Source organism: Equus asinus, chromosome X (assembly GCF_041296235.1).
Source record: "Equus asinus isolate D_3611 breed Donkey chromosome X, EquAss-T2T_v2, whole genome shotgun sequence".
NCBI lineage: Eukaryota > Metazoa > Chordata > Mammalia > Perissodactyla > Equidae > Equus > Equus asinus.
Window position 1 is genome coordinate 941,351 of NC_091820.1, and position 15,870 is coordinate 957,220.

The window sequence follows — 15,870 nt, forward strand, 5'->3', positions numbered from 1 at the left end:
TACGTCCACTAGGCTTATTCTTTTTTTTACGGAGACTGAATGGACATCTTCGTAGACAGTTTCGTTTCCCAGAGACATAAAATAAATAATCTTTTGGAAAAATTGAGTTTAAATCAGGTGGCTTGTTGGTTCATTAAATACCTTCACCAAAAAAATTGCCTTGTTTAATCATTTTGGAGCTTGCATATATATATATATATAAAGAAATTATGGTATGACGGGTTTGGAAGTCAAGGTAAACAATTTATTTAAGGGCTAATGAGAGACCATAACACAGTACAGGATGTGTTATAAATCTGGGTCTTACTGTATTTAGCCAACCAGCTGAAGCTTTGGTCAAGTTTGTGCTGTCAAGAAAATGCTGCAATGAATATCTTTGGAACTATATTCTTGCGGACCTGTGTAAGTGTGTGTGTTGCATAAATGTCTGAAGTTGGCTTTGTGGGGCAAAAGGATGTGTTTGTGTTTAATTACTTATGGACACTGCTGTTCGCTCCCCACAGAGGTTGCGCAAATTTGCGGTACCCGCACTGATGTCTCATATCTGTTTCCTCGCAGTCCTGCAAACTTTCTGGTCATTGCCAATCTCTTAGTGGAAATACGGTATCAAATCTTAACTGTTTTACATTGAATTTCTCCTAACCCAAGTGAGATTGAGAATCTGTGTGTGGAAGATCCGTTTGCATCCCATTTCAGGGGGAAGCCACTCGAATATGCCCTTTGCCCATTTTTATATGTGTTCTTGGTTCTTTTCTTGTTGATCTGTAGGAACTCTTTACATATGAAAGATAGTGCCATTTGACTGTGAAGTAGGTAGCAAATAGGCTTTTTCACTTTCTCCTTAACCTTGTAACTCAGAAGTGATGTTTCCCCCATTTGTATTTATTATTTTTATGTAGAGAAATTAGTTAATGATTTCTGGGCTATATGTCATTCTTAGAAAAGCATTGACCCTATTGACATTATTTTTTAAAAAACTACATATTTCCTTCTAACTTTTTTATATGTAGGGTTTTGGGTTTTTGTTTTTTTTTTTTTTTTGTACTTTAAAATAGTTGACCCCCTAGGAATGCATTTTTGTATCAGGAATGAGGAAGAGATTCCTCTGTGTACAATTTTTTCCCCCCATGGAAAAGTCCCATTAGTTCCAAACCATTTATTGAATAACCCTTGTTTTCCCAACTGATTTGAAATGCAACTTACATTATCCACTATTTTCTTGGGCAACCCGGGAAAGGAGGTACTTCTGCATTTTCTTCTCTCCCGTTATCACTGTTGACAAACCAGCCAGTGCCCCATGGTGTTCACTAATGTGAGTTGATAATTATGATGAGTTTTCCTATCTGCTGAGACTAAATGCTGTGTTATTCTTACTTTTTAGGATTTTCTTGGTCATTCTTTGCTGTTTAATTTTTCGTTTGTATTTTAGAATCAGCTTGCTTGTTCGAAGGAAAATCCTGTTCACGTTTTAACCAGGATTATATTAAATTTGCAGATTAATTTAGGCGTCTTCATAATATAGAGTCAGTCTGTTTAAGAACAAGCTATATCCTTTCCTTTTTCTGGACATTTTTTGCATCCCTCTGTAGCATTTTTGTATTGATTTGCACATTTCTTGTTTTATATATAAAATCTTGATTTATGTTAATTCTGTGCAATGTGAATTTTCTGAATTCTCTTGTTCATATATACACACACATACGGATACATATATGTGTAATACACACATATAAAATCAAATATATAGTCATGAAAGAATATATATATAAAATCATGTGTCTATAAATGTGTGTATAATCATGGAAGAATCTATTCCTCTTAAGAATTTTGTCCGGAAGGGGCATTAAATTCAGTTAACTGCTTTTTCAGGATCTGCGAGGATGGTCATATCGTTCCGTCTTTAATCTATAAATATGAAGAATTAAATATAATTACGGCACTATGATAAATAAGCTAATCCAGAACCATCCTTCCATTCTTGAATCGGATTTTATTTGTTGTTGGGCTTGTTAATCTCCCGACGATGATTCTGTCAAATTCTGCACGAGAAATTGGTCAGTGTTCTCTTGTTGCATTATTTCAACATTGCACTTTCTTCATAGATTTTGGTAGACTTTCTTCTTTATATTTTGGGAAGTTGGTTTGGGTTCAGTGACCTGGACCTGATGTGCACGCCCGTGTGTGTGTAGAGGGGAAAATTGGGTTTTTAATTTTGTTTCTCTATTGGGCAGAGCTCAATTTAAAAAAAAGAACAACTTTCTAGATTTCTACTTCTTCGTCGGAGAATCGTCCATTTTTCCTAAGTTTTCAAATGTCGCTGCATAGATTTGAGCAAAGTTTCCACTTCTTATCATTCTTCAGTCCCCTCCAAGTCTGCGGAGAACGCCACGTGCTTATTTTGTGTAGCCGTTATTTGTCCGTTTTCGTTTTCTCGAGTATTTTTTTAATTCTAAGCTTGGCCATTTCTCCGTTTTTGACCCATTCATCTGCTGTCCTTGGGTTTCACTTGTTCCCCTCCCTCCACCCGGACGCCTCTCGGTTCCATTTATTTTCATTCTTTCTTGTTTAATCTTGCAGACATTCAGGGTTCTGACATTCCCTCTGTGCCCCCAGCGATGGCACGGTCAGCTCCCGTTCTTGCTATTTTTCTAGACGGTCGGCGTTTTCCATTTGTATTTCCTGTCAACTTGAGGGTTGAAGAAGTTTGAAAAATGTCCAGGGGATATTTTTCTGCTCTTTGCTCCCCCGGGTTGGCTTATCCATCTCCAGTTCTGCTGCCATGTGGGAGCAGAATGGCGGCCGTCTCATTTCTGCTTCTGTTCGGTTTACCGAAGCTTGCTTTCTGGTCCACTGGCGAATTTTGTGCAAGTTCCGTGTGCATCGAAAAAGATGCATATTCTCCATCTTTAAGGTCGCGAGGGCACGGAAGTCAAATGCACCCTATCGGTTTTGTTTCTTCAGCCCTGTGTGTCCCCGTGCTCCCCCCACGACCCGTTTAGGGTAAGGGAGGTGAGCTAGAGCGTGGCTCCCGTCCCCTCGCTCTGCATTCACACTCGCCGGGCCACACTGCCCTCCGCTACCAGCCATCCGCGTGTCGCACGCCGTGCGGCCGCTCTCCACCTCTGTAGGAAACAGAGATGAGAAGACCACGTGCGTCTCGGGACTCGTGGTGATTGCACAGCGTGGACGCGAGCATCCTGCAGCCCACGGCCTGCAAATGGGTTTTTTACCTCTAAATGATTTTAAAACATTTGAAAGAACAGGGATGTTTTACGATGCATGAGAATTGTGTGCGACTCGGCGTCCCTTGAGAACGTTGCATGGCGCACAGAGGTGCCCGCTGGGTGACCGCAGTCTGTGGGAACGGCCGAGTCCCGGGGTTGCAGCAGAGCCCGCACGGCCTGCGGAGGTGGCTGTGTTGACCGTCGGCCCTTTACAGAAGGAGGCTGGCAACATTTGCCTGAACGCATGTAAGATGCTTAGAAGTGTCTTGCACAGTTGGGCGTGCGACACCGTCGTGTTGGGCGTCATGGCAGGTTAGCAACGATTTTGCACTTTCATTTCATCTGCGAGGATTTGGGACGGCTGCTGCCCCAGTGTATGAGGCGCTATGAGGACACCGGGTCCTATTGCATTATGTTCCATCCTTCTCCAGTGCAACCTGGTCTTAACTAATTACGTCTACACTGGCTGGTGCTTGTCCACACTAGTCCGGCTCAGCCTGGGCCTCAGCAGGCCCCACGGGGCCCCTTTCATGTCACGACAGGTCCCTTTCCATCTTTGCACTCCACCTTCTCTGACACACCCAGTTCTGGGTGTAATAAATTAATTCCAGAGCCCCCTCCACCACTCGCTCCCTGTCCTCTCCCCTCCTGGGGAGCCCCTCGGTGCTTCCTGCCGGCGTCTCCCCTGCAGGACCACCAGCGGGCTTGTAGGAAGGCGTTTGGAGGTCCTCCCTGCCCCCCTGGGCGTCCCTTGCTGCCCACGCTTGTCCTCAGGCCTGCAGCCCCGTGCGTGGCCGTGACAGAGCCCCACAGATGGGGCAGTTTACACAACAGGAATTATCCTCTTGCCGTTCCGGAGATCAGAAGCTTGACGTCAAGGTGTGGGTGGCGTTGGTTCCTTCTGGAAGCTCCGAGGGGGAGTCCGTCCCTTGCCTGTCTCCTGGCTTCTGGGGCTCGGCTGAAATCCTGGGCCTGTAGTTGCATCATTCCCATCTCTGCCTCCATTTTCACGCAGCCTTGTCCGCGTGTGTGCATGTCTGTGTCCCAATCTCTTAGGACAAGGACATCGGTCCTATTGCGTCACGGCCCGCCGTCCTCCAGTGCAACCTCGTCTTAAGTAATTATGTTGACACCGACCCCATTTCCAACCAGGGTTACATTCTGAGCTGTTGCAAGTGAGGACTCCGACATATGATTTTGGGCGGTGGGGACACCATTCACAGAACATTCTCCATCCGTCTCCCCCGACCCCCAACCCCGGGAAACCTCCAATCCACTTTGTATCTCTATGGATTTTGCCTGTGTGGACATTTCATGTGCATGGGATCAGACGCTGTGTGGACTTTTGCGTGTGGCTTCTTTCACTCAGCATAAGATTTTCAGGGTTCCTCAGGGTCATAGAAGGTGTGGGGGCGCCATGCGTTTTTATGGTTGGGGAAATTTGAAAGAATGGTCTTTCCGGGTGCATCTTCTGCTCTCCTCGACTGTCCCACTTACGGTTTAGGATTATACGTGCATGTTTTCTCAAAGCATTTGCACGCATACACACATGCACACGCCTGTGTGCACCAAAACTTGACCATCTAAGTAACTCAGCTTTATAAAGATGTTACATGGAAAACGAGACCCAAATACCAGACAATCAAGAAAAATATACAAGCATTTCTAGGTGCCAAAAAAAAAATTGCACGAGACATCTAGTTTCATTTCTCTTTTTTTATTCTGTTGGCCATAAATCCAGCTTCTCTGGAGATTTAGGAACTGCTCTCCCACCCAGGATTTATTTGTTCTTTCTCGGGCACATATTCCACTTATCAGAGGAGATCGAAGCGCCTTTTGCAAATTTTCACTTTTTATTCTCCCCTCCTCCCCCCCCCCCCCCCCGCCTTGCTTGGAGGAGGGTAGCTGGCACTGGGTGATCAATGAGTGTATTTGGATACACGAGACAGAGGCACAGAGCTTTAGGGAAAAAAATAAATAAATTCTGCGGAAATAAGAAAACATCACTGGACTCAGACACCAGGCCGGCTGTATCCCTCGTCTCCAGAGATTTCCAATGGAAGACGTAAAGAACTGGGTAGTTACACACAATGCCTCCGACTTGAATAATGCACGTTCATCCATTGTTGCCCTTTTCGTGGGATGACCTCACACTGACACTAAAACAAAATGTTTTCCAAAGCGACACAGGGCTCTGGACTTCCACCCCAATTGCCCTGCGCGTCTTGGCGCGGGCAAAGCAATTAATTATTTCAGAGGACAGCCCGGCAGCTCATCCCGGCAACTGAGTGCTTCTCGGGCGGGCATGAAGCTGGGCGATTACCGTCTTCATCTTTTACGATAACCTTGCTTCAATCCTTCATCATTCCCCCTTTGCGTGGCCACTGCAAAGCCGGGCTCGGTCCCCCTGGAATTGCCCTTAGAGAGAATGTCTGCATTTTTTTTTCTGCAGGAGGCATGTCGAGGAGAAGGGACAGCCACTTTGGACAAAGGCCCCGTGCCCTCGTCCCCCAAAAAGGCATTCGGCTCATCTCCAGCCCTTTCTAGGAGGATAAAATTTTGTCCGGATCCAAATCCTGTTTGGAGGGGAAAAAAAAAGTTCAAAGAAGGTCTGTCTGTAATTCTGTATCATTGTGCTGATAACATGAGGTAGCGCTGATATCCTGGCAATGATGATGTTCCAATGACAGCTAGCGTTGTGGGGGCTGCAGGGGGCTTGTTTCTGTTCTGGAAGAAAAAAGACTTTCCATGAGTCGGTGCCTTTTTTTCTTAAAGAAGAAAGGCCGTGTGAGTGTCCTGTTTCTGCTGTTAACAAATGACTACACACTGGGGGACTCAGAACAACAGAAATATATTTTCTCCCCGTCCTGGAGACTGGAAGTCTGAGATGCAGGTGTGGGCAGGGCTGGTTCCTCCTGGTTTCACGGCATGTGGATGCCGTGTTCTCCCTGTGTCCTCACGTGGTAGAGACAGAGAGCTGTGGTGTCTCTCCCAGGCCGTTTCCTTCTTCGTACTCAGCCTATAAAATGGGTGCAAGGCCACAACCCTCTCCAGAAGCCTTTGTGATACACTCTGAGCCCAGAACCCTCCAGGTACCCCAAGGCCTCCGTGTGCAACCCCCAAATCGTTTAATATTACAGCACAAATGTCTGGGGGCTGGCTCGGTGGCCTAGTGGTCAAGTCCGTGCACTCTGCTTAGGCGACCCAAGGTTCGCAGGTTCAGATTCTGGGTGTGGACCTACTCACTGCTCATCAAGCCGTGCTGTGGAGGCATCCCACAGACAAAACAGAGGGAGATTGGCACAGATGTTAGCTCAGCAACAATCTTCCTCAGCGCAAAAAAAAAAAAAAAATCATACTACCATTGTCTGGTTTAGCCATTTGTGTGCTGTCCTCTTTGTAAACAATCTTTGGTCGTTCGTCACCACACATCTGCACCTCACATGCGCCTGGCTCAGAACAGCTGCATCGAATGTTTGTTGAACGAATGCACGAACTCATCTGATGGCCCCCACTCGGAAAGCAGAAACCCTGGAATTTATAAATCCGGTGCTTCTGACTGCCTCTAACGCAGCTCAGGTGAAAGATGCAGAGGACCGGGTTCATCTGCTTCCCTCGCACCCGTACCCCCTCAGACTATTTGTTCTGCCACCTGATCTTTGAAGCGACCCGATGCCAGTTCTCGCCGACCTGTGCCCACTTTGCAGGAGGGTTCCTGGGAAGGACGAGGGGCGGGGAGTCCTGTCCCCGGGGCTCAGGGTTGGTGCCTTTGATGCTGCACGCCCCACGCCCACAGGGAGCAGAGCTGCCAAGCAGGTGCACCCGCTTCCCAAAGCCCAGGATGCCCGCTGGCGCTGAGCGATGGCCTGTTTCTCCATCCTCCCAGGGGGGTGTTGGCCGGCGCAGCTCAGGGAGGCCGGCCCGGGTGCGTTCTTGAGCGTGCACACACTTGTCCCGCGGGCTCCCGGCTGCGGGGTTTGCAGGCTGAGCGGCAGGCCTATTGGGATTTGGCAAAAGGATTCTAATTTCCGCTGGAAGGCTCGGCCTCTCTTCCTTCCAAGCTGGGAGAGCAGAAGTCAACAAACAACACGTCGAGGGTGGGGCGGCTGCATCTCGCAACCCGCCAGGGCTGGGGCGTATCCGCTGAGCTTCCTGAGTCCCGAAGGCCGCGATGGAGAGCCGGTGGGGACTGTGGTGTGTCACGTTCCTGTGTTTTCTGACCCACGCTCGAGGTGAGGGACGGTCGGCTCTGCGGGAGGGCCGCGTGGGTGTGTGGGTTTCCGTCGGGTGGCTTTTGGAAAAAAAAAAACTCCTTCCAAAGGAGCCTCGGCTAAGTAAATGGCTATAGCTTGCCACCCCAAATTAGGGAGGACATGGAGAAGGGACCGGGAGCCCAGCCGGGGTCTGGGAATCGAAACAGGAAAGGTCGGATGCCGGTTCACAGCGCTTCGAAGTCAAACCTCTGGTTTTGATGTGTGTGTGGGTATCACACAGTTACAAAAAAAAAAAAAAAAAAAAAGATCTATGCTGCTCCAGGACGGGGCATGCCGGGGTTTTTAACTTCCCTGTTTTCGGCTTCAAAATATGACTTCTGAATGTTTTCGTACGGCCAAAAGGGGAATTGAAACCCAGCTGGGTTTTTCAAGGGACGGCTAAGGTCGGATTGAGTTTGCTTGATGGGCAAAGGCTCGGTCAGGATTTTTTAAGCTTTTTTTCATAAACGGCATCCTGTCGTTGTCAAGAGTCAACATCTCATGAGTGGGTTACACCCAAAACTTCCACCCCGGCTTGCAGGGTGTGTCTCCCAACAGCCCGGCTTGCAGGGTGTGTCTCCCAAACACCCGGATTTTGGATTTACGGGGAAGGTGGGGCACCCGGCTTAGAAAGCATGAGGAACCCTCAAGTGTAGGATTGAAACAGCAGTCGGACAGCAACTGTGGTCCTTTGAATTCTCTGAGTCCAGAGCACGGCATACCGGGGTGGAACAGAAGAGCGGGAACGGTCAGGAACTCAATTAAAATCCTTTCTTCCAATGTCGGGTGGTGGCATTTTCCTGTTTGTCGTGTGGAAGGCGTGTTGGGAGGGGAGAGGTTGGTGGTTTCGGGCAGATGGGAGGTTGGGAGAGATCCCGGTGTGCGGAGCGTCATTCATTAATCAGCGTCATCTGTACGTCTTACTCGGCGTGTGGACCCTGCTGACACGCGTGAATTCTGTCCAGCTGCAAACCCAGCCCCTTTGGAGAGTTCCTTCTGGTCTCCTTGGGGTTCCGGTCAGGACTGCGGGTTTGCCGTATTCCGTCGGCCGCCGTAATGCACAGTTGATCCCATCCTTTGGGGATAATTGGGTGTCAGATCCCCTTGGCTAGCCACGCAGGTCATCGTAATTCTGTGGGAAACACACCCCCCCGCCCCCCGGCTCGGGCCACGCTTGATGCCATTTCTAGAAAGGTAAACTGAGGCACCAAGCATTTGCCCGCTGCTGAAACGCACAGGCGGGATGCGGAGGGCTTGGTTGGTTGCAGGAGCGACAGGAAAAGTACGGGAGGTCTGGATCGGGGTTCCTCTCTGTGAATAAGTCGTGCGGCCCCGAGTCCTGGGCAATTATTGAAATTTGTGGACAGCCCCCCCCGGACCTCAATCGTCCCCGGACGTAGGATTGAGCGACTTCATGAGATTCCCGAAAACCTTCTGCAAGGGCTCTTGAGATGCTTGTTACAGACGCCCCAGGAAAGCGGAGCGTGGTCGTGTTCAACCTCCTGTAAAGCATTCTGATCGTCGTTAAATTACTCGTTTCAAAGAAAATCATGGCCATGCGGCCCTATTCCTAAGAGATAGGGCTTTGCGATTCGGCGGCTGCAAATTTCCACCGCACGTAAATTAATATTTGCTGCAAAATCCAGAGGGTCTTGAGGGAGAACACGAGACGGCCTCGGGTCTTCTAGAAGCTGGGAGAACCAGAAATGCACCAACAGAAGGACCCAAAACGGGAAGATACAGCTGTGTACTGGGGGGGCTTTGAGGAGAAGAGGAAGAAGGAAAAAAAAAAAAAAAAAAAAAAGAAGAACCAGAAATGGAAATTGCAAAGGGTCGTTTGTAATGTTCGGTTTGTTGCAAAAAAAGAAAATACTGTATACATGCTTATAAATATATATTTAATTTATATAGATTTTTATATAGTATGTATATTTATATATAATATATATTTATATACTATTGTATATACATAGTATATTGTATATGTATCGTATATATACACAATATATTGCATATATATTATATGTATTGCATATTGTATGTATTTATATTGTGTATATAGATTGTATATATATTACAGTGTATATACAGTGTATATTGTATATATATTATATATAACTATATAACTTTATATGTAAGTATATATTATATGTATATTATATATAACATAACAATATATATTATACATATATCCTTATGTTTTCTTTCTTCCTATATGTGTATATATATATGTGCACATGGCATCCTGTATATATATTAAAAATATAATAATATATATAAAATAATATAATAATATATATATTATTTTCTTGTATATATATTATCGTTTTTTCTGTGCATATATTACACACTGGCTCCACCTTTCTCTTCCACACCCGCTGTGCATTCCTCCCTTATCAGACATGACTAAAACCCCGTGCGCGTTTCAATAGAGCCGCTTTTCTACCTACAGTCCTAAAAAAAATAATAAAAACTGGCAGCCGGGTTCTCGACGGTTTTTAACAGCCACAGGCCGTGTCTCTGAGCCCCTGCCGCCCAGGGAAGGTCGTTGAGGCTGGGTGCTAGGTCTCGGGCAGGACTTGCTGTCCTCACTGCGGGGGCCGTTTTGGTCTTGCTTCTGGGAATGGCGACCCCGGCCTCGCTGGCCTCATCCTCCATGTCTGGGTGCAGACTCTCTTAACCCTCCCTCCTTCCTCGCGGCCCCCAAACGACCTCTGACCTGACCAGTCTATGGGTGTGGCAGTCGTGTCCCAAAGGGGTCATTTGACCCGCCCACTGTGGCCTTGCCCATCGGCGGGGGATGAACCCGCCCAGCTATTTAGGGCAGCAGTTCTCAGTCCTTTGCTGTGTGGACGAGTCAGCTGGAATGGAGCCGGTTTAAAGGCGCCCGCCCCAGTCCCCGCCCCTCCAGATCCTCATTCGGTAGATGGGCCTGGCCCTGGGGAACCGGGTGACGCCCGCGCTGGAGTCGAGGCTCCCTTTGAGAGGTGATGTCTGAGAGCCTGGCCATCGGGGTTTCCCTTTGGGCTGAGCCTCATGGATCCCCGTCCCAAGGGGGAGGCTGATCTTTGCTCCCCGATTCGGAGACCCATCACCCAACACGTGCAGGCCGGAAGTGACACCGCCAGGTGGAGAGCCGTTCTCAGCTGGGGGGGGGGACTTTGTCCCCAGGGGATGCTTGGCGGGATCGGGAGTCATTTTCGGTTGTCACAACTGGGCGTGGGGCGGACTGCTGTAGTCAAACGGGTGGAGGCCGAGATGCCGCTCAATGTTCTGTGGTGCGCGGGACAATCCCACCCGTCAGAGTTATCCAACCCCACACGGCGGTACTGCTGAGTTGAGAAATCCTGCCTTAGCACGGGAGACTGTCTCTAGCCAGCTATCATCTCTCTATCGATATCATCTATCTATTTATCATTTATCTATCTAGATATCTATCGATCTATTTATCATCTATCTATCTCATGTTGCTATTTATCATGTATCTATATCATCTATCTATTTATCATGTATCTATCTATATCATCTATCGATCTATTTATCATCTAGCCATCTCATCTACCATCTATCTATATCATCTATTTATCATTATCTATCGATCTATTTATCATCTATCTCATCTATCTATCATCTATCTATATCATCTATTTATCATTTATCTATCTATATCATCTATCGATCTATTTATCATCTATCTATATCATCTATCTATTTAGCATCTATCTTATCATCTATCTATTTATCATTTATCTATCCATATCATCTATCTCATCTATATCATCTACCTATATCATCTATCTGTATCATCTGTCTATATCATCTATTTATCATCTGTCTATATCATGTATCTATTGATTTATCATCTGTCTATATCATCTATCTATATCATTTATCTATCAATCTATCATCTGTCTATCAATCCTGTATCATCTGTCTACCTCTGTATCTCTCTCTCCATCTATCTACCTATCATCTATCTATCAATGATTTATCTATCCCTCTATCATCTATCTATATATCTATCTGTCGTCTATTATCTATCTATCATCTGTATCATCTATATATTATCTACTATCATCTCTCATCTATATATGTATCTATCTTATCTCTCTGTATCTATCATCTATCTGTCTGTCTATCAATCACCTATCTTTCTATCACGTCTTATCTACATATGTATGTATGTATCTGTCATCTCTCTCTCTCTCGTCTATACATGTATTTATGTGTGTGTCTCTCTATCCATATCCAGCTAGCTAGCCATCTGTGCTGTGGAAGCCGCCCCGTCTTAGTACTTAGTATACCCCGTGTAGCACTTTGTCACGTCAGCCCCAGGAAACCAACACGACGTTCGTGTCCTGCAGAGTGAGGCCCAGGGACCAGCAGCCTCAGTCTCCCCTGGGAGCTGCTGAGAAACGCCGCCTCTCAGCCCCACCCACGTGGGTGTGCGCCCCCCCACGTCCCCGGGGACCTGTGAGCCTGTGTCCCTTTGGGAAAGCTGATTTAGGCCACGCCGCCCAACGCTGCCTCCCCACACAGTCTGCAGCATTTTCCTCCCGTCTCCGTTTCGCCACGGACGTCTTGGCTTTTCTGGGGAACGATCGTGGCTTCCTCCTTTGTGACCAAACGCGTCTCCTCCTGGACGCTCTACGTGGGTGCAGACGCCTTTGATCTGCATTGCACTAAAAGGCTCTTGTGATGCCCAGAACGCGGACAATAGGTCGACCTTCTGGGCGGAGGCTCGGCTGCTCTCCGGGGCTGAGGGCAAGGAGGATTGGGGCGCCCAAGGAGCAGCCCGTGCTTCCTTCCTTCTTACCCTCCCTTTAAACCTAAAGTACTAACCCGGGCCAATTTTACCAATTTTCTCCACTCCGTGACTCACGCCGTCTCCAGAAACAGCTGCTGTCACACGCTTTCTGTGACTACATCTTAAAAACAACTGAGCCCCAAGCGGGACTCCTAAGGTTTGCCGGGAGGAGGAAAGTCAAGATGGGTTTTCTGGGAGGCCTTGATCCAAATGCGTGACATCACAAGCCGCCGGCCTCCCGCTGTGGGATTCCTCAAGGACAAAAGGGGTCGTAGAGATGTAAGCCTCGCAAAATGGCTTCATGGGCGGCAGCTGAGCCCAGAAGGACCGGTTTAAATTAACCCCGTACTTCGGGGGAAACCATTAAAATCTGATGTCAAGAAACGGGCGAAACTCTTGCCTCAGAGGGCAGCTGCTCCTTAAAGAGAGGACGCAGATGCAAGGACGTTGGTTGGGGTGATAAAACCCCAGAGGCGTCTGTGTTCACGAGCGGGTTGCGAGCCACGTGAAGGGACGCGGTTGACGGTAATTAATTTCGGCGGCGTTTCAATTCCGCTGGTAACCGGTGTCATCGGTGCCAGGGCGCTGGGGAGTGGCGTGGTTTTCTGTTTTCTCCCTCTTTTTGGAGGTCGCCTGGGGCTGGTCGTCTCCTTTAGATGCAAGTAAATAACTCAGTGGTTAGCGGAACCTGGAGCTGCAAGGCTTTCTCTCCTCTGCACCAGCCTCGGGGCCCTGTTATTATTACTCCAACAACAGCTCGGCTCTTTGCTTTGCAAAATCGCCCTTGGTCCTATTAACCGCAGGGTCTGCGTCGGAGTGGGGACATTCAGGGCACGGAAACTCCAACGTGAAGCAGCTTAGCATCTCGCAGAGGGTGGAGTATGATCAGAGAGGGGGCAGTGGCTCTGGGTTTGGTTCCTAGAGTTGATGCAATTGCTCCGAGCGCCGGTGGGCAGCTTTCTTACGTTTAGCTTTTAGTTTTTGGAGGGTGGGGGGTCTTGGGTGCGACTCGAAGATCTCCCACCCACCAGCACGAGCCGCCTCCCCAGGATGTCGGCTGGAAGCCCAGCGTGGTGACCCCAGAACCGAGGAGGCCGCTGTCTCCTCGGGCGTTTACCATCCCGGAACACGTGGGTTTGATTAAAAGTCGCTGAGCTAGCTGAGAGCAGAAAAGCGGATCAGAAACATGTTCCAGAGGCCCCGGAGCGGGGGGGTGGAGTTCACGCGCTCGGCTCCGGCGGCCTGGAGTTTCGAATCCTGGGCGCTGACCTGGCGGCGTCCCACATGCCACAACTGGAAGAACCTACAACCAGAATATATAGCTATGTACTGGGGCTTTGGGGAGAAAAAAAAAAAACAAAAAAAAAAAACGGAAGATTGGCAACAGGTGTCAGCTCAGGGCCGATCTTTAAAAAAGAAAAAGAAAAGAAACGAAACAAATCTTCCGTGGCAAGCCCGTCTTATATTCGGAGTGGAAAACTAGGCTGGAAAAGCAATTGCCTCGTGAGCAGCGCCCCCTGCACCGTTTCCCCTGAGTTTGAGCCCAGGGTCTGCATGGTCTATGACCTGACGCACACGGGGACCCCTCCAGCGGGCGGGGACCCCCTCCAATGTCTTCGGAGAGCAGAGGGCTCCCGGTGAATCCCCACCAGGCCGGCAGGACTGAGTCATCTCCACGCGCGGCCGCCTGATGCTGGCCGGAGTCCGCCCGGCTTATGCAACGAGACCCAGGCGGCACCACGCCCTGCCCCACATGCGTGAGTCATGCTCACACTCGCTCCCTGCCATGCAGCACAGAAATGACATGCCCTGTGTTTGCCGCCCCCTCAGTGGCATCGGAAGCATCTCTGAGCGGAAAGAGGCTGCGGGAAGGCCCTCGGACACGGATGGGGGAGCCTTTGGTTGTTTGCTAAGCCGGGAAGGGGGGCCCCCCCGGGCGGCCTGCTGTAAACTGAGGCTGGCTGTCAGGAATGCCACACTCTGCTGGATGCATTGACCTCCCCGGCGGGGGCCCAGCGACCTCTCTGAGAACACACGGGTGCCGCCTGACTGTCTCGTGCAACAATAGCGAGGAATACTGCAACAATCTTGTGCAACTGTATGGAGGCTGGCAGGTGGGGATCAAGAACACGGAGGCCTTTGACTGTCTCTGATGAGGGGAGTGGCCGGGCAAGCTGGTTGGAGGAGATTTTGGGGGATGCCTGGAACAGCTGGGACGCACAAGGCACCGCGCGGCATGGAAGTTATTTGTGTAAACGACCAAGGGCGATTGGAATGCAAACTCCGGGGCGGCCTGTGTAGCCGAGCGGCTTCGGGGTCCTGCATGAACCATCCGTCCATTTGAACTGGATGGAGGGTCAGGCACGCTCCCGCTGGCCGCCCCGGAAGGGTTGTGTCGGGATCCAAGAGGCTGATGTTGCCTCCTGACCCCAGGGCCAGGACGATGAGGACCAAGGAAGCCAGAGGGAGAAAAGAGAGGGCAGGTCGTTCCCCGTAAATAGGAAGTGGGGCCCCCGGGGATGAAGAGGGGCGTCCTGAGGGATGTGGGACCTCACAGACTGTGGAATTGGGCCTGTGATCGCACCAGCCCCCAGCCTCCAGTCCCTGGGGCCACCGATCACTGCACTCTGGCCTCAGTTTACCCTACACTCCAATGCCTGCGGCTCGTCCTGATTCAGGAGGCCCCCTTCTTGGGGATGCACCCTGTGCAGGGGTCTGACGTCCCCAGAGCGGCCCATATGGCGTCCTAGCTGGCATCACGCAGGGGCTTGGCTGACCCCTACGCTGGACCCGGCAAACCTTCCTCCAGGGCAAGCACGACCCCAGTGCATGCCTGGAGGAGAAGCAGCGTCCAGGGCTCCCCTTGTTCCCTCCTTCTGGGCACGGCCGCCGGGACCGAGGCTGCCGGAGGGGCTGGGTGCAGCGTCTGATTCTGCCCTTAAGCTCCTGCAAACTCAGGCTCCTCAGCTGGGAGAGGTGCGTGGTAGCAACACGGACGTCCTGGCGTGGGCGGAAACCCTGCTCTGTGTAAACGTAGGATTCTTCACCGAGACACCCTGCCGTGTGGACGGGCCTCGGAGGCACGATGCTCAGGGAGAGAAGCCAGACTCCACTTCCGTGAAACGTCCAGAACGTGCAAATCTGCAGACAGAAAGGGGGTGAGTGGTGGTTAGGGCCTGGAGAGGAGAATGGAGAACACATGCTCCTGGGGTTGGGGAGGGTCTTCTTTTGGGGTGATGGAATGTTCTGGAATCAGATAGAGGCGACGGCGGCACGACCTTGTGAAAAGGCACTCAATACCCCTGAATGGTGCGCTTTAAATGGGAAAATTGTACGTTCTGCAAAGTCTCCCTCCATAAAGCTGTTTAAAAAACTGTGATCGCCAAAAAGTGACCTTGGAATTGGTCGGGATCTCAGAGAACTTCCAACTTGGCTTCTCCAATGATAGAGGCGGAGAGGGGGCCAGTGGGTGTAGGAAGAAGGGTTTTAATGGGCAAGAGAGGAAGTTGGGGCAGCCCGCCCACCCTTGGCTTGTTAAAAAGAATTTTTGTTTTTTTGAGATAAAATGCACATGCATAAAAGTCAG

The 15,870-nt window shown here is 49.5% G+C and overlaps 1 protein-coding gene across 10 annotated transcripts in view; it reads left to right on the forward strand.

Annotated features, from left to right (window-relative positions):
- Positions 1-7,062: 7,062 nt before the first annotated feature.
- The window catches only part of XG (Xg glycoprotein (Xg blood group)), a 33,077-nt gene continuing 24,269 nt past the window's right edge, over positions 7,063-15,870 (forward strand). For 3 of the 10 annotated variants that reach the window (XM_044768232.2, XM_070502668.1, XM_070502669.1), the window contains exon 1: positions 7,168-7,456. In XM_044768232.2, coding sequence (XP_044624167.2) covers positions 7,396-7,456 — 61 coding nt within the window. In that variant the 5' untranslated portion in view covers positions 7,168-7,395. Of the gene's footprint in view, positions 7,457-14,074; positions 14,399-15,870 lie in introns of those variants that run through there. The other 7 variants (XM_044768230.2, XM_044768235.2, XM_044768221.2 and 4 more) reach the window with 5 other exon arrangements.